Source organism: Aspergillus melleus (assembly GCF_016097325.1).
Source record: "Aspergillus melleus strain CBS 546.65 chromosome Unknown contig2, whole genome shotgun sequence".
NCBI classification, from domain to species: Eukaryota; Fungi; Ascomycota; class Eurotiomycetes; order Eurotiales; family Aspergillaceae; genus Aspergillus; species Aspergillus melleus.
Window position 1 is genome coordinate 3,796,098 of NW_025763371.1, and position 19,258 is coordinate 3,815,355.

Genomic DNA, 19,258 nt, shown 5'->3' on the forward strand with positions numbered 1-19,258 from the left:
TAACTTCAAGAATAGGTAAAGCTAATTTGGTCTGATAATCTGGTCGGGTAAGAGCTAATAAATTTTACAGTTCATAGGTATCACTTTTCACCATAACGGCTTTTGCTATTTATACGGGTATGCACTTTCCAACGCCGGAAGAGTGATCGCTGTTGAATAGTAACGTAAAGGCTGAATGAAAAGTTACCTTCATTGCTGACATGCAATACTATCTTGGGCTTTCAATCTTCGGAATTATTAGCCCTGGTGGTTACATATTGCCCGGCATGAAACGTCCTACAGCTGTCTTGGAAGATGCATGCAATGGCTTCCATTTTCGCCAGACTCGCCCATGACACGTCCAGACATGAATAGCGTTCGATGGAATTATAGAATATCACACACTGGATGATGTCACTTCTTTTAAGCTCTGCTAATGCTTGCTCGTTGAACAGATGATTTTAAGTGTCCCGAGTAACCTTTCCCTTTTCGCGTACGAATAAACAGCCGTGCTGTCAGATGGACATGTTATTAGACAATTCTTCACGCATTAAAGCAAGCCGGTGCTAAACAGAATTTATAACAACCTTACGATGTGCAGCGCGCCTCAGGCTGATGATGATCAGGAATGCTTTGCTATGAGTTGCATGTAACCTCTTCAGTGTTACAGTTTCAAAGGCGTTGACCGAGCTGAACCTGAGCTTTGCGATGCCAGATCATCCACTACGGGAGACTTAGCCCTTACTGCTATATGATGAGTAGGGATACCCGGTACTAATAAGGATCTAGGCTGCTGCTTCCTTGTTTGTGATTTTCTATGGAGCCTCTAGAGGACGATGGTCAGGGGGAATGAGCAGGATAATATAATGCAATATATTCCGCTGCTACACGAACGAGATACACACGAAAATGAGACTCCATTCTTTGTGTTTGGGTCTCCAGCTCTCGTGGGAATCAAGACCAGAGACTTAGTCTGGACCCGTAGCTGGGTTAGGGCTGATACCACAACGTGACTACGTAGTATATCTTCAAGGTTATCATGGTTTATCATCGACTTCACATCTCCCGATTTCCGGAACAAAATTGCTTTCACCCTGACTCAGGAATGGATGTAGCAGCAACAACCTAAGCTACTTGGCAAATACAAGCCCTATATTCAGAATTAGTGGATTGCTTATCATCCGACATACTTGATATGAGTTGATTGGCCTATCTTGAAAATGTCCACTGGTTAGAACCTTAGCATGACAATGATACGCTAGACTTTCTCCTACTGCATGTTCCGGGAAATTAGGTAATTACCCCATCGGTATCCATAATATCCGTGGGTCTGAACGATCGTGCATGAAGATGGCGTTTTTGTGGCTTGCAGGATGCCTTTCCTATCAGTTATCCTCGGCATCAGAGGCGGCAGAAACCTTACACATCCTCCCAGCGACATGCAGGCTAATCTTCTACAGGGACACATTTCACCACTAGAGTGACCCGAATGTAGACGAGACATGTGCCAAGGCGTGTTGAAGCTTGAGCTGATGCCTAGATGTTGAAAAGCAAAGTCTTGGTCGTTGCTTAGGCATCTGCCCTGGAGTCGGGACATACCAGCAGACTGACGATTTGTTATGGAGATATGGCCAATCAACGCGATGCCACAACCTTCAGATGGTTTATCACTTGTACCTGGACTCAACAACTTGCTTCGCATATTATCTCATGCCGATAACTGTTTCTTACACCTGGCATACGTTTGGAAACTGTGAGCTCCGTAGTGGGAGTACCTATTTCTCCGTGTGTGGAGAGGTGTTCGCCAAAGAGGGGATAAACGTGGATACGGGCAAGGATCAGCTGCCAGCTGACCAACGGTGCTTTTGACTGCTGCAGGGAAGGCCACGTGCAGTATGACCTCCAGAGAGTCCGACACAAACCGCCATGTGGTAATGTTAGGAGCTAGAAGTGGGTGCTTTGGTGACACCGATGATCAGGGACCTAATTATCCCGATTGGGTCGTAAGCATCGGTTGTAAAGGATCTAGTACTGTCCACTTTACCGAGTCGTCAATTAATTTCAGGCAAAGCATACTCGTCTCGACTAAACTATTTGGAATAGCTAACCTTGGGAGGTTCAAAAGTACTTTACGTATGAAGTGCCAACGGCGGTATGACTTCGCATGCCCACGCACAGCTCGAGGACGCCCTGTCGTCGGTGTGAGACGAACACATGAAAATATTCCTAGCATCTTGCGGATAAAACCAATCATACCTGGAGAGGAGGTTGCCATTCTAGTCCTCATGCTCATGCTCGGACCTCAACTACGTAGGCTGGCGCAGGCGTATCCTTAACTTCGGGACGTTGGAGAAGGCCCGATGACGTCAAGGTAATCGGAGAAAAGGCCTCGGACTCAGCGTTGTCCTACTCCTTTTGATTGTTCTGATCGAAAGCAATTTTCTTATCCCGGATGCGAGGTCGCACTCCAAGAATCCAACGCACATTAGCGGCTCAAGCGTCGTTTGAGCATGCAATCCATATGCGAAACAAGGTCTTGGCGACGCTGTCGGCTGGTCTCGCCTACTTTGGTATTCCGTGTTTTCGAATCCTGCGGCGATCGATTGGCCCTCCTTCGCATACTGCTGCCTGGCGCCGTTGCCCTCCGCAAGCCGATGAATTAGTGCTGCAACATCAGCTAGCTCTAGGATTCTACTAAATAGAACACATTCTACCTGCCAGCTCATCTGAGTGCTAGTCTCATGAGAGAGAATGCGGGAGATGTGATACATCGCCAACGAGAGGTTAGACAGTAACTATAGTCCTGATAGATCGATTATAAGTGTAGAAAGGGGAAGTTCAAGTCGGCCTTCATTACTCCGGCACTTCTTTTCTGTCCCCTTTTCAATTCTCACTCCCCAAACTTGGGGCCCCAGAGCTAAGCAGCGCCTTCTCCGTCATGTATAGCGCCACGCCCGGGGTAGCCCGGAAGCCCTTGCGCCATCAGCAACGAGAGATCGGGGGATTTTTCACAGTTAGGCCATTCTGCCAAGCGGTGCCAAGAAGATCGTGAGCCAACCTCAAGCGGGCTCTCAGAGGCCGAGGCAGTGCACAGATTCCCGCCCAGCTTTTGCCCAGATTTTGCCCAGATTTTAGACCGGGGGCCTTCTCCTGAGTAAGCAAGCCCTAAGATGCCGCGCATATTATCAATTTATCAATATGTCAAATCCGCCAAGTCCAATCGGTAGCTCCGCCAAGTGTTTGGTACGGCGTCAGATTGGGTTCGTTGATAATATCCAGGCAGGAATGGCGCCTTTGGTCCAGTTACATCGTCACCAGCAAGCCACGAGCAAACCTCCCCCAGTCCCCACCTCCCGCTAAGCATGGTATTGGGGACTGGGGGTCTCCCCTCGTATCTTGGCCCTCCCCTGACCACTGTATGAACCCTGCTGCGCTCGGGTTACCCTATTCATCAACCCGAGGACTGAAAGGAAGCAGAGAAAAATGGCGACGCTATATAACCAGCTGCTTGTCATCACTGCCCCGGATTTGTCCCGCATTTCCCCATTTTTTTTTCTCCAGGTTCAAGATTCTGAGCGACGCCGTTTTGCGCCGTGTTCGTTCATCATGTTTGGGATTCCCAAGTTCTTCGGCTGGAGAGGCAGATCCCTTAACTTGGCCATTAGTTCCCTGGGTAGTCTTGATTTTCTGTACGTCGCGCCATTCTCGCAGGACTTGTAATGCCAACTTATCTGCAATGCAACAAACTAATATTTGCGCCGCAGGCTTTTCGGATATGATCAAGGTGTCACGGGTGGTCTGCTTGACCTGCCAGCTTTTGTGAAATATTTCCCCAGTATCGATACCCGAGAGCCGGGCATCAGTGATGCCGTGAAGTCGGAGCGCAGCTCAACCCAGGGAATCGCAGTCGCGTCATACAATCTAGGATGTTTCCTCGGTGCTATCATAACTATCTTCATTGGCAACCCGCTCGGCAGACGCAGGACTATCTTTCTGGGATGTGTGACCATGGCGACTGGGGCTTTACTGCAGACTACAGCATATCATTTACCACATCTCGTGGTCGGTCGAATTGTCACAGGTATCGGAAACGGCATGAATACGAGTACTGTACCCACCTGGCAGTCCGAGTCTTCCAAGGCTCACGATCGTGGTAAAATGGTCATGATTGAGGGTATGCTCATCACGGCGGGTATTACGCTGAGCTACTGGATTAACTACGGTGAGATTTGCTGGACCTTTTCAAATTACGATGGCAGTTACTGACTTTCCATGGCGCAGGCTTCGCTCACATCGGAGACCACGAGGTTGCCTGGCGTTTCCCTATCGCTTTCCAGATTATATTTGCGGTCATCATCTTCTGCTCCATTCTCAATCTACCCGAATCTCCCCGTTGGCTTGTCATGCAAGGCCGCAATGATGAGGCCCTGGAGATCTTGGAGGCCTTGAATGAGAAGCCTCGAGATGACCCTTACATCCTGAACGAGCTGCACGCTATTCAGGCTACGGTCAAGGAGATGTCCAAGGGCTCATACCGCAGTCTGTTCGATATGAGCGAGTACCGCGAATTCCATCGCGTCGCATTGGCTTATATCAACCAGATGTTCCAACAGATTTCCGGAATTAATCTGATCACCTACTATGTGAGCTATCCAATTGATACCTTCCTCGCGGGTCCCTTGCTAATATATCGCTCAACACAGGCTCCTCAACTATACAAGGATATTGGTCTCGGCAAGGGCCAGCAACCGAAGCTTCTGGCCGCATGCAACGGTACCGAGTACCTCGCGGCAGCGTTTATTCCAATCTTCATCATTGAGAAGGTCGGGCGTCGCCCGCTAATGCTTTTCGGAGTACGTCATATTCCTGCCTTCTTGATGTATTGAAGCTAACGTTTAATTAGGCTGCTGGCATGTCCATCTCCATGGCTGTCCTTGCCGGTACCAACTATCGATTGACCCATCTGGGCGACACCCAAGCTGGTATCGGACAAGCTGTGTTCCTCTTCGTCTTCAACACATTCTTCGCGATTGGATGGCTCGGAATGACCTGGTTGTACCCAGCTGAGATTGTGCCCCTACGTATCCGTGCGCCGACCAACGCGCTGTCGACCAGGTATACTACCTCTAAATAAATATACTCACAAGGTTTTTCAAGTATGACAGAACTAACGCTTTCATAGTGCTAACTGGATCTTCAACTTCATGGTCGTGATGATCACACCTGTCGCATTCGACAGTATCGGCTACAAGACCTACATCATCTTCGCTGTCATGTGAGCACCCCAACCCTACTTACTTGAACTCCGGTCTCCTAACTAACAATTCAACCAACAGCAACGCGTTCATGTTCCCCTTCGTGTACTTCTTCTTCCCCGAAACCCGCTACCGGTCCCTTGAGGAAATGGACAACATTTTCAAGAAATCAACTAGCATATTCGACGCCGCGCCCATCTCCATCAAAGAGCCCTTCCGCTACGACAAACACGGTCAACTCAAGCCCGAATACCTCGAAGAGGCGCTCCGACGCACCAGCACTTCGGTGCACGTTGCTGGACAAAAGATGGACAGCGATGAGAGCGTCCCCGAAGTAAACGAAGTGAAGGGTTGATGGTCGAAGTCCCAGAGCAGAGATGTGAAGACAAAGATGGTGTTAAAGTTGACTTGTATCAAATCGCATCTATACCCTGCGCGCAACGCATCGTTTGCGAGCAAGTGTGATTTGATTTCTGTGAAATGATAAAGGGGTTGTTATAATTTCTTCTTTTCGATCATGTGCATAATCTTGCCCTTTCTGCTCCTGTTTTGTGCTTAGTGATTCCCGGTAGAACAAGGCTTGATGAATTGACTTGGTTTTATTAGAGGGTGCTCTTTCAATGTCTTTTGAGATATCTGTGTTGTTGGAGAGTAGATCTTCCAGTTCCATTTCCTTGGCTATGTTTCACATGAACAAAAGAGAATCAGACCAACAAAACTTCTACGCACGACATACACCGCAAACAGCTAGAATTAATCCACCAGTCAAGTCAAACCCCCTCCAGCAAATCTTACGCCAAGAAGTTCGATTTTCAACAAGCCCGTTCTGTGCGACGCGACGCGACGCTTTGGAAGGATTCGATTCCCTGGCGCAGCCACGTCGGCACAGGGAGCGCGCCGATGAAAGAAAAGACTTTGGGGCGTCAGTCCGCTCCCGACCCTTTTCAAGCCTTTTCTTTTTCATTCGCTAGAGACGGAAAGCTACACATGCATAACAAACGTAGAATGTTTCACTTTTCCTATTGCTTCCCTTTTTTCCGATCAGCACTCCCTACGTTTACTCCGTAGAGTGAAAGTAGAAGAAGGAAAAGAATTGCGCACCGACATACGTAGAACACAAAGTGGAAAAGAAGCCTGAGTAAGGAGTAATTGATCATTCTATGTCTATATAGCCCCGCCCACGTTCTAATGACACCTGACTTAGTCTTGCATATGTGACTGGGTCCGTAGAATGAAATAGCTCCTTTTTTTGAGCCCCAAGCGCCGAGGTTTGCATCTGAGCAGTGCACAATACGACAGCATTCATGCCCATTTCGATTGCTTTGAATCTCTTCCGTCAGGACCAGTTCCCCCGAAGACACAATCTAGTGTAAATTCGCGCAATATTAAACAATCAGTCATTGGGTCATAGGCGAGAAAATTTAGCGAGCCCCGCCAAGAACCCCAGGAAGTTATGACCATGCTCGTCCGTATTATTGCGGAGTCGATCAAGAGCGCCCACGGGGAAACCGATCTTTCATTTTCGCCCCAACGACCTAGGCCACCCCGGTCCAGTCGAGGCCTGGAGCAATGGCAAACCCTAACGGCCTCATGACTCATTGAGTCATTCATCCATCCCCTACGAGGAACTACTGTAAGGTAACATTGAAATGAGAGGCAAATATGAAAACGAAAACCTCTCATGGTTCCAGTCCTTTCATTTTAGCCCTTCCCAATCCGACTGACTAACGGGGCTGTTAATTTGCCAAGGCGCATCTCGTATACGCGGATTGGACAGGAAATTGCCTCGTGGCACGAGGGCGCTGAACAGGCTGAACTCGGGGCATCTTAGCGTTGCATTCGGGGCGGGGGATCCCGAATCTACCACGCTAGGCCCGGACAGGCAGGCCGACCTGACGGATCCTCCTCCTTGGGTTTAGTCCCGGGCGGCCATGGCTTGCGCGATCCGATGGCACTTTAAGCAGGGCGGCCGGGGTTTTTAATAAAATTCATTGGATTCAAGATGAGTTGATGTGTAATGAACCCATGTTTTGTGATATATCTAAAAATCAAGGGGATACATTGCTCGTTTTGCTGGTTGACTTGGGTAACATGTCGTTGCACGCCGTTGAGCATAAACACACACAATACAATCTGAATAAATAGAAAACAAAAGGGCTGGAAGGTATTAACGGATAGGTTATGCAAGATCATCACATTCTAAAAACTATCTCTGTTGAGTTGACTATCATCAACACTGCTGCTCTAGTTCTATAGAATCTCGTGATTTTTAGCTGCTTCTAGTTACATGGAATATCACAAGAGCTCATTCAAAAGCCTTACAAAATAAACTGTCAATGGTGAAGACAGGCGCGGAAGTTAGCTCTAGACTCAGTATGCGCTTACATTAACGCATCCATTCGACAACATGCCAAAAGGTGATTGATTCATCAGTCGAGTCCTCTACCCTATATATACCAATAGATTTTCATATATCTGAAAGGAGATTGTTCTGTATAGTGGTAATATCCTCTTGCGTAAACCCGATACTCCGAACATGCCTAAATCGTATGAGAAATGTGCGCATAGCCTCAGGTACCGCAGAGAAATGCATATCCAGCGCATTGGGGTATGCGGATACACGCTGGGACGACAGGAACTCCCTCATCTTCTCTTTCCTTACCCAGACAAGATTTGCTATACCTTTCTCCGATTGGCGAAAGTCCTCGATGATATCTGTGTCCGAGACCCCAAACACGAGAAGTATCACGGCAATAAAGACCCCTGTGCGATCTTTACCTAATTTGCAATTGACTAAAATGCTTTGTATGTGTTCTCGCGAAGAAAGTTGAATATCACGCGGAATCCCTCCGTCGCTGAATCCAAGATATACATGTATAGGAAACACTTGGCATGTTGGAGTCAGAAGGTCACACAGAATTCATCACTACTCCTCGTCAATTCGTTGAGTTCTTCGGTACTTATGGCCATGTACCATAGTTGATTTCGGTTCTTGGGAATGGTTCCAACAATCAAAAGAAAATTCCAATCCTTCATTAATCTCACTAGCCACCATCTTCAACGGAGAATTGAGGCAAGCTCGAGCCGCGTTAAGCCTTTCCAAATTCGCCCACTGACACTGTATTTCCAGAGATTACAAAAGGTCGCTGATGTTCTTTCGTTCTTTCACGAATATAACCCCCACAGCCAAGTCTTGGTCGAGAAAAGGAAACTTCGCTTGACCGGTGACGCAGCCATCATCTGCATGGCTGGCAGGTATGTCGGGTGGGACTGGCGATGAATAACAGGCCAGACATGATTTCGTGATACAAATACAATCACGATGACGGGGCCGTTCTTTTTCCTTGCGTCCTTTCCACACCAGGCCACTAAGATTCAACAAAAATATTGAATTAATTTGGCAATCCGAGGTTCATGGGCTCAGCCTTGCTAGCCAAACTTCTACATCTAGATGCTGTTATCAACGAAACGCTTCATTTACATTTTCCCCTCGCCAAGCGTGTTCCAACGCTTCACACCCCCTGAGGGTCTCCTCATCGGCCACACGTTCATACCCAGAAATACTAACGTCCAGGTCATCATTCACAGTGTCTTCCGGGATGAGAGAAACTTCAATCAGCCGAACGAGTTTGATCCTGAGCGTTGGATAACTAGCACCGACCTGGTGACTGAGTCAGGTAAAGCTTCGTTCATGCCATTCTTCTCGGGCTCATTAGGGTGTCCTGAAAGACAAATGGCATTGGCTCAAATAAGGCATCTCGTGGCTTCGGTCCTTAGCCAATATAGTATTTCACTGGCAAGGGGTCCAAGGACAAAACAATACTGGCGGTAACTGAAAGACACATTCACGATGAGCACTGGGCCATTGCATCTTGTATTTACACCGAGGGCGAATGATTAGGCTTGGGCTTGCGATGACAGCTATTTCTCTCAGAAGTACTATGAAAGCCGGTTAATCGATCAAGAGAGGTATCGGACCTGATTTCCTATATTGCCTCTACATGCACTTTTGAGGATTTCCATCTGCTACACTGATTGAACCATCCAATATCACTCCTAGATAAAATATTTAGAGCTCATTAACATTATCTGATTTGGCTCAAAGACAGCCACATAGCGTCACGGCCCTAAACGTCGTGGCAGTTGAATGTCAAATCTTCGGGCTATAGTTCACATCAATCAGCATAATGGTAATTCTCAAACAGCCATGAATAAAAGACTTACGAGCTCTCCTCTTTGAACAAATGGCAGGCAGCACTGAACTGTATCCCCAACGACATCACAGATCTCCACATCGAAATCCTCTGTGACGGCAGTGCCTAGACAATAGTCTCGGGTCAGTCACTGCAAAGCATAGAATCGAGCTGCATTCAGGTCAGACTTACTATTACCACAGATGTTGCCCTCATCTTCAGCATCCACACCGTAATCGGCGAGAATTTCGTTGGGCAGGACCGAGTAGGGTGTCACTCCGGCGCAGCATTTCAAGGTTCCAGCACAAGTTGGCAGGTCTTGAGCTACGGCAAGCGAGACAATGGGAAGAATAATAGCAAAGAAGGACTTCATATTGCTAAGAGTTGCGCAATTATTTGCATGGTGACGCCTTGCGATTGTAGCGGGCTTTGGGCTCATTGAAATAGTAAAATTGCCTCTAATGTAAGGGGTGCTGCGAGTAATGTTGTCAATTGCATATTTGAGCACATTCTTAATCGCGTGTTTTTCATTCCTTGAACGGTTCTCCATGTCCATTTATTGGCTATCGCACAGTGCAAGCCTCTCGTGTATCTGGGGTTGTTACATTCTAATTGGACTTATTTTTCGACAAATTCCTCTTGGGGATCGGGTGATGGTATTCACATTACATAACTTAACATTTATAACGTTTTCAACCACCGAGCGGTCTAAACCCCCGAGCGGTCCGTTTTCTCCACCACCCCCTATCTAATTCAGAACTTCAACTTCGACGCGTCTTTTTTCCACCACTATCATCGGAAATGCATCTTTCTAAGGAGAGTCGAATTCAGATGGCAGTATCTGCCTCTAAATCAAAAAAATTCGATCAAAAACGCGTACGGCAGATCTATTTAGTGTTTCAAAAACGACTTTATTGCGACGGCTTAATGGAATCAAACCACGATCGGAAACACGCGCTAATGGCCACAAACTGACCGAAATCGAAGAGCAATTGCTTTTAAAGCAATTACTAAATGCAGATAAGCGAGGATTCCCAATTCGGCCCGAATTTCTGCATGGAATAGCTCAGATATTGTTTGATAATCGCCTACAAGGCATGTCTGCAGCCCTCGGAATCAACTGATCTTATAAATTCGTTAAGCATCATTCTGAACTTCGTACGCGATATACTAGACGTATTACTTATCAGCGCGCAAAGCAGAAAGATCCAAAGATTATAAAACCGTGGTTTGAGACTGTACAAGCAACTATTCAAGAACACGGCATACATGAAGACGATATCTGGAACTTCAACGAAACTGACTTTGCAATGGGACTCTGCTTTACTTCAAAAGTGATTACTGCAGTTGAGCGAAACGAGCGGCCGCGCAGAGTTATTCAGAGCAATTGTGAATGAGTCACAGTTATCGAGACAATCGGGTCAAAAGGTGTATATCTACCGCCAGTTATTATATTGAAAGCAAGCGTCCAACAGGCTGCCTGATTCCAAAAATCTAAGCTTCCTCGCGACTGGTGGATTTCTACTAGTCAGAATGGCTGGACGACTGATGAAATAGGCCTTCTTTGATTGAAAAATGTCTTTGAACCGCTTTCTAAGCGCTATATGATTGATGTTAAGCGGTTACTTATTCTTGACGGTCATAGCAGCCATCTAATTGCTGAATTTGATAATTTCTGCAAGCAGTATGCAATAATCTGTCTCTGCATGCCTGCCCATGCTTCGCATCTTCTTCAACCGCTTGATGTGGGGTTCTTTAGTCCGCTTAAGAGGGCGTACGGAAAGCTTCTTGAACATCGTATGAAAGTCGGCAACAATCATATTGATAAAGAAGACTTTCTATCGTTATATCCAAATGCACACAAGGAAGTCTTTACTTCATCTAATATCTGCAGCGGTTTTAGAGGAACAGGACTTAAGCCGCTTAATTCAGAGCATGTTCTCTCTACGCTTACCTTTCAATTATGTACGCCTACACCACCACTAGTTGAAGGCTCAATTTCTTCTGCTTTTCAGACTCCGCAGAATACTCGCCAGCTAGATCGAAAGGTTCGAAGCCTGCAAAACAGTCTTAATAGAAAGCGGCAGCTTTCTAGCAGTCCTATTGCGCATATTCAACATCTTGAGAAAGCGGCGCAAATGGCAATGCAAACCCAGCTACTTTTAGAGCAAGAAATTAGGGCTATACGTGCTGAAAATGGACGACAACGCCAGAAAAAGGCAAGAAAACGTGCTGAAATAGGAAATGACCGCCTTCTTAATGTCCAAAAAGGTGAAAATCGCGTTCAGCAGCTTAACACGCAGCTTAATGAGCAGTCTGCGGAATCTACTCCGGCGCCTCATCGACGAGCTCCGCAACGCTGTAGTGGATGTGGAACAATCGGACATACAATTCGGAATTGCCCTAGTAAATAGCTATTATTTCATGTATTTTAATTAATCAATTCTAATAGCGTTGGTGGTTTTAAAGGTCGATTTAGATGGGGGTGCGGAAGAAAACGGACCGCTCGGGGGTTTAGACCGCTCGGTGGTTGAAAACGTTAACGTAAATCACAAGCGAGCTGCGAATCTGAGCGAGCCGCGAATTTGTATTCCCATACAAAATGGCACTTTTCAACTTGGAATATCTCAGCCATACCTCTATTCTAATAAAATATATTGAAGACCTGAAGTATTATATAGGTAAACTGTATAATATTTTTTTATGTAACAAAGAAACCTATGGGAGTCTTAAATACATAAGGAGTGTTATAATACAGTGTAATTTATAATACCTGGACAATTAGTCTAAAGAATAGATTAAAATCTAGTATATTATCATTAAATAGTTTCATATAATCCTAATCTTAAATAATATTTTATGCGACATAGAAATGGCTGAGATATTCCAAGTTGAAAAGTGCCATTTTGTATGGGAATACAAATTCGCGGCTCGCTCAGATTCGCAGCTCGCTTGTGATTTACGTTAAACTTAACATTTTCAACCACCGAGCCGCGCCTACCACCGAGCCGCGCCCTTTCCACCAAAACTCCTACTTCCTAGGGCTTTCAACCACCAACGCCATTAAATCTAACTAATTAAATATATGACATTATAGTCATTTACTAAGGCAATTTCGAATTGTATGTCCGACTGTCCCACATCTATTATAACGCTGCGGAGCTCGTCGATGAGACATTAAAGTAGATTTTGTAGATTATTCATTAAACTGTGTATCAAGTTGCTGAACGCGATTTTCATCTTTTTGTATATTAAAAAAACGGTCATTATCTATCTCAGCATGTTTTCTTGTTTTTTTTTTGACGTTGTCGTCCATTTTCAGCGCGTACAGCTTTAATTTCTTGTTGTAAAAAAAGGGTAGTTTGCATCACCATTTGCGTTGCTTTTTCAAGATGTTGAATATGCGCAATAGGATTGTTAGAAAGCTGTCGTTTTCTATTAAGACTGTTTTGCAGGCTTTGAATCTTTTGATTTAATTGGCGAGTATTTTGCGGAGTTTGAAAAACAGAGGAAATTGAATCTTCAACTAGTGATAGTATAGATATATGTAGTTGAAAGCTAAATGTAGAGAAAACATGCTCTAGATCAAACGACTTAAGCTCTATTTTTCTAAAATTGCTGCAGATATTGACTGCAGTAAAGATTTGTTTATGTGTATCCGGATATAGTCATAAAAAGTCTTCTTTATCAATGTGATTGTTATCAGCAGTTATATGGTTTTTAAGAAGCTTTCCGTACGCCTTTTTAAACGGGTCAAAAACATTCACATCAAGTGGTTGAAGAAGATGTGAAACGTGAACAAACATGCAGAGACATATTATTGCATTTTGTTTATAAAAATCATTGAATTTAGCAATCAAATGATTATTATGGCTGTCAAGAATAAGCAAGCATTTTGTATCAATTATATAGTATTTAAAAAGCGGTTCAAAGACATTTTTTAATCAAAGAAGGTCTAACGTATTTCACAAGCGAACGTGACACACAAACGAACGTGACACCGCCCGCAACTTAGACGCGTTGGAAAACCTCACCTAATTCAATCATCAACCATGCCTCCAAAAGCGCGTCAAAATTCAAGAAAATTAGCAGAACGGGAAGACAGAATCAAACTTGCTGTTGCTGCTTTGAAAAATCAAGAAATTCGCAGTATTCGTGAAGCTGCGCGTGTTTTTCATATCTGTCATGAAACTCTCAGTAGTCGACTTAGCGGAAGAACTTCGCGTTCAAAAATACGCGCCAACAACCATAAAATGACTCAAAATGAAGAAGAATCGTTTGTACGATGGATTCTATCGCTAGATCGACATGAAGCTCCTCCTAAGTCATCAGATGCACGAGAAATGGCTAATATTCTTCTTGTTGGCTGCGGTACTACATCTATTCAATCAGTTGAAGTGAACTGGATTACCAACTTTATTAAACGCCGTTCTGAAATAAAATCCTGCTTTTTTCGACGATATGACTATCGACGCGCTAAATGCGAAGACTTTAAAATGATGAAAGAGTGATTTGATCGCGTACAAATCACTATAATGCAACATGAGATCGCACAGGAGGATATCTACAACTTCGACGAGATTGGCTTCGCTATGGGCCTAATATCTAATGCTCGAGTACTTACTAGAGCTGATTATTATGACAAAGCGCGTGTTGTATAGCCAGGCAATCGGAAATGGGTTACTTCGATTGAATGTATTAACTCTACTGGTTGAGTGCTTCCTCCGTGTGTTATCTTCAAAGGGAAGGTTCATATAGAAGGTTGGTATGAAAAACCAAAGCTTCCACTGGATACCAGGCTTGAAGTTAGTCCTAATGGATGGACTTCTAATGAGATAGGCCTTCGCTGGTTAGAATATTTCTTTATTCTTATGACTATTCACCGTACGATTGAGAAATACCGCCTTTTAGTTATGGACGGCCATGGCAGCCATCTCTCGCCTCAATTCGATCAATTATGCAGTGAGAATAATATTATTCCTATCTGCATGTCTCCGCATTCTTTCAACAATCTCCAGTCTCTAGATGTGGGCTGCTTTCGAGGTCTAAAAGGCGCGTACGGCGATCTAGTGAAGCAAAAGACAAATCTAGGAGTCAGGCATATTACAAAGTTTGATTTTTTAGAGATGTTTGCAACGGCCCGTGATCTTGCTTTTACAGCAAAGTCTATTTAGAACAGTTTTGCAGCTATTGGCCTGATTCCTTTCAATCCAGATAGAGTGCTTAGCAAGCAAGTTGAATATTCAACTAAAGACCTCTATTTCTTCAGGCAGTCGATCAACTGATTCAGCGCCTAAAACACCCTACACAATTAGGCAGCTGGAAAAGCAAGCTTCTGCAGCAAAGAGACTGTTTAAGGAACGCGTCCATAGTCCTTTATCTTTGGTAGAAGCGCGATTGGACAAGATCATTAAAGGTCATGAATTGACGCTTAATGAGCTTCTTCTTGCAAAGGAAGAAATACGCAAACATCGTGCTAATAATGAATGAGAAAGCGAAAGACGGAGCAAGTCTACTAGACAGCTAGCTATAGAAAAGGGTTCATCACTTCGAGAAGGCCTAAAGCGATTTCAGCGCGAGAATGAAGTTGATGAAGGTCAAAATACGCTTCCCATAGATCCAGCGCTTTCTGCAGTTGAGCCGCGCGTACGAGCGCCACCGCGCTGCAGCGATTGTCATAATCTAGGACATAAGCGATTGCAATGTCCTAATCGAGTTCCCAATTAATTTTTAGATAGAAATCTGATTGTTTGGTTGATAAAGGCTATAGTATCTACCCTATAGGCAGGAATTGGCTGGCGGTGTCACGTTCGTTTGTGTGTCACGTTCGCTTGTGAAATACGTTATTTCATCAATTGTTTAGTCATTCTGACTAATAAAAATTCACCAGTCGCGAAACAGTTTAGATTTTTGGAATCAGACAGCCTGTTGAACGCTTGTTTTCAATATAATGACTAACAATAAATGTACGTTTTTTGACCCGATTGTTTCGATGATTGTAATTCATTCACGATTATTTTAAATGATTCTATACGATCGTTCGCTTCGTTCAATTGCAATAATCACTTTTGAAATAAAGCAGACTTTCATTGCAAAGTCAGTTTTGTTGAAATTCCAGATGTCGTTTTCATGTATGTTGTGTTTTTGAATAATCGTTCATACAATCTCAAACCATAGGTCTATAACCTTTGAATCTTTCTGTTTTGCACATTGATAAATAATGCGTTTATTATATTGCGTACGAAACTCAAAATGACGTTTAACGAATTTATAGGATCAGTTAATTCCGATAACTGCAGTAGAGTCTTTTAATCGATTGCAAAGCAGTACTTGGATTATTTTATGCAGAAATTCGGGTCAAATTGGAAATCCTCATGTATCTGCATTTAGTAATCGCTTTAAAAGCAATTGCTCTTCAAATTCAGTCAGTTTATAGCTATTGACGCGTGTTTCCAATTGTGATTTAACTTCATAAAGCCGATCGCGTAGGATATTTTCAGAAACAGTGAAAAGGGCCACAGCGCGTTTAATTGATTTAATCTGGCCTTTCTGATAGACTGAAATAGCCATCTGAATGCACGATTTTTTAGAAAGAGGCATATTAAATTGTGGTGATAAGAAAAGACGCGTTAAATGAAGAAAGTAGGAGTTTTGAGGGAAAGGGCGCGGCTCGGTGGTAGGCGCGGCTCGGTGGTTGAAAACGTTAGGTATGGCGTATCTACACTCTCAATTGCCGCAGTTCTACTGATGCAAAATCCTATGGTGGCCAATAAAAAGCCATCAGGTATACATGGTAAGCGAATCTGTATTGTCGGAGTGAATATCCAAGTCACACCGGACATGCTATCCATTTTTTGTTCCCAGCCCCAATTCTCATAGAGCCTCAATCGTTTGTTAATTTGAGTTCAGAAATAGTCCCGACCGAGATATGATAATCACCTGCCGAGCGAATGCCTTGGTCATATATGTCGCCCAGGGCACCGATGGCGCTGGGGTTCAGGAAGGAGCTTGTGTTACTCATTTGGGTCCACGTATTGACAGCGCTGCAAAGTTGCATCGTCAGTCAGTATTGGCGTCCCGTGGAAGTCAGAAACAGAATAAAGACATACCCAACCCCAATTCCTCAACAATATCTCCTCCCCAGCTACTTTCATCCAGAGCATCAATTCTTAGGAGGCCCCGCACTTTAGTTCTCCGACGCAGCAAAAGCTCTTTTACACCCATGCCAATCATGCTAAGCTCCTTCACTCTTTGCTAGATTGATTCTTACATGGGAAAGATATCGCAGTCCTCCTTACCGCACCTTATCACCTGACGAGCGGCCCCACCTGACGACCGAAATCTCGAGTTTGACCGACTTTCTCAACATCTTCAAAGAGCCATATCTCTACCAATATGGCTCCAATTGACGAGGCAATTGCAGAGCTAGAATCGCTGAAGCTTGAAGAACAACCTAACTTTACTTCTATTGCCAAAAAGTATGATATTAATCGAACAACTTTAACGAGACGGTTCCGCGGCATTCAGCATTCCAAAGATGAGCAATATGAAGAACAACAACTTCTTAATGATCGTCAAGCTAAAGTGCTTATTTCTAATATCAATAGATTAAGCGAAAAAGGGCTTTACATTTCATTTGAAACGCTTCGAAATCTCGCTTATGAAATAAGTGGAAAACAACCGGAAAAACTGTGGCCAGGCCGATTTTTGAAGCGATATAGCAATGAGCTTATTTCTCACTATATTACTGGAATTGATTCATCTCGAAAAAGGGCCGATTCAGCATGAAAATACGCATTATATTTCGAACTTTTGACTCGCAAAATGCAAGAATACGACATTCGGCAGGAAGATATCTACAATATGAACGAGAAAGACTTTATGTTTGGAGTGCTCAGTAAGACAAAGAGGATCTTCTCTAAGCAGTCATTTGAAAAAGGCTTGAAGCAGCGACTTCAAGATGAGAATCGCGAATGGATTACTACAATTGCCTGTATTTGCGCAGATGGGACCTCGCTATCCCCAGGGCTTATATACCAAGCTGTCTCTTCAAAGCTTCAAGATACGTGGCTTCAAGATTTTAACCCTGATCTACATATTTGCTTTTTTGCATCTTCACCTTCCGGATGGACAAATGATGAGCTAGAATACGCTTGGTTGCGAGATATATTTGATCGTGAGACAAAAAAGAAAACAAGAAGACGTTGGAGACTTCTTATTCTCGATAATCACGGATTTCACATCAATATGAAATTTTTCGAATACTGCAAAGCGAATAAGATCCTTTTAATGACCTATCCGCCTCATTCTACGCATTCGCTGCAGCCGCTTGACGTTGGAATCTTCGGACCTCTCTCTACAGCATACAATACGGAATTAAAGCGATTCCTTGCTCAATCTCAAGGCCTTTGTCATATCACTAAAAAAGACTTTTTCCATCTCTTTTGGCCGTCATGGGAGAAGGCTTTATCGCCTAAAAATATCGATTCTTCATAGAAACAGATCGGTATTTGGCCTCTGAATCCTGAAATTGTTTTATCACAATTCAATCGAAATGATAATAGTCGACCTTCATCTAGTGGCTCATCTCGCTCAGCACTAGATGCAGAGGATTGGAGAAAGATTGAGAAGCTTCTTAAGAATGCTGTCACCGATTTATACGATCAAAAGACTAAAAAACTGAATTCTACGATGCACGCTCTCTCTACAGAGAATATTATCTTGAAACTACGTTGCCAAGGCCTTGAAGAGGCGCTTCTTCAAGAGAAGAAGAAGCGTCAGCGAGGAAAGCCCTTTTATTCGAATTACAAGCTCCTAAGGATGGCTACGCGGTATTTTACTCTCCTAAGAAGATCCAACAAGCTCGTGATCTTCAAACAGAAAAAGCTAAAGCTATACAGCTCGCTAAAGCTTCAAAAGAAGAGGAAAGGCTTCATAAGCAGCGGGAGAAAGAGGAAAAAAAGCTTTTAGTTGAAGAGAATAAGCGAATTCGCGCTTTAAATAAGGAGATACGGCTTCGTGAAGCAGAGGAAAAGACGCGTAAAAAGCAGGATGATCAGCTCGCTAAGCAGGCTGATATACAGCTTCAAAAGGACTTCAATTCGGCTCAACGAGGCAGGAATAGGCCCCCTAGCACTTCAAAAGCGAAAAAATCGATTGATATCGCCCCTGTAGGCGTTGAGGTCGTTGATGAGGCACCTCCAACGCTTAATCGCAGAGGTAGGCAAATCCGTCTCCCACAGCGCTTTCGTGATTAAAAAAAGGCCTGTACAGCTTCATTTCTATATCTATTTTACTCCGCTTAAAAAGTTCTATCTAATTTGAATTGTATGTGGTTGTATGGTTTCAATTTCTATATGGCCGCTGAGGCGGAAAACGCTCGTCAGGTGGGGCCGGTCGTCAGGTGATAAGGTGCGGTATCGGAGAGGAGTTAAGCTTATCCCCGCTTCCTTGCCAAATCCTGCGCATTATGAAGCTGACCTATGTTTTAGTTCCTAGAAACCCTCATATGCAGCGTCATTCGGTGTTATCAATTGCCAATCAGTAGATAGGCCAAGTAATCGGTGTTCATCCCACCTCTTCTAGCCTGACTACGGTTCTTGGTGTACCTTTCAGTACGTCATACAATCTGCCAAGCATTCGCCTTCAGCCCTGCGTGTATCCATGTGTGCATATCTAGGAAGAGCTCCACCTGAATTTCTAGATCATCTAAACATGTTCCAATCGTATCATGGACAGCCATCCCAGCCGATTTTACTACAAAGTTTCGATAGTCTAATTTTTCTAGCCATGCGAACGCCTCATCCGATTGTAGCAGGAATATAAGCATGG

The 19,258-nt window shown here is 44.2% G+C and overlaps 2 protein-coding genes across 2 annotated transcripts; one reads left to right on the plus strand and one right to left on the minus strand.

Annotated features, from left to right (window-relative positions):
• Positions 1 to 3,585: 3,585 nt before the first annotated feature.
• On the plus strand, positions 3,586 to 5,589 carry LDX57_004119 (sugar porter family MFS transporter; the record flags this gene model as incomplete). The annotated part of the gene is made up of 7 exons (XM_046085776.1): positions 3,586 to 3,668; positions 3,744 to 4,201; positions 4,261 to 4,622; positions 4,683 to 4,832; positions 4,883 to 5,094; positions 5,162 to 5,254; positions 5,316 to 5,589. 7 exons carry the CDS (start codon positions 3,586 to 3,588, stop codon positions 5,587 to 5,589), a joined length of 1,632 nt encoding a protein of 543 aa, XP_045941739.1.
• A 3,772-nt stretch (positions 5,590 to 9,361) lies between these two features.
• LDX57_004120 (uncharacterized protein) lies at positions 9,362 to 9,800 on the minus strand (the record flags this gene model as incomplete). The annotated part of the gene is made up of 3 exons (XM_046085777.1): positions 9,362 to 9,397; positions 9,459 to 9,553; positions 9,620 to 9,800. The coding sequence occupies 3 exons, from the start codon at positions 9,798 to 9,800 to the stop codon at positions 9,362 to 9,364; spliced, it is 312 nt and encodes a 103-aa protein (XP_045941740.1).
• Positions 9,801 to 19,258: the final 9,458 nt, after the last annotated feature.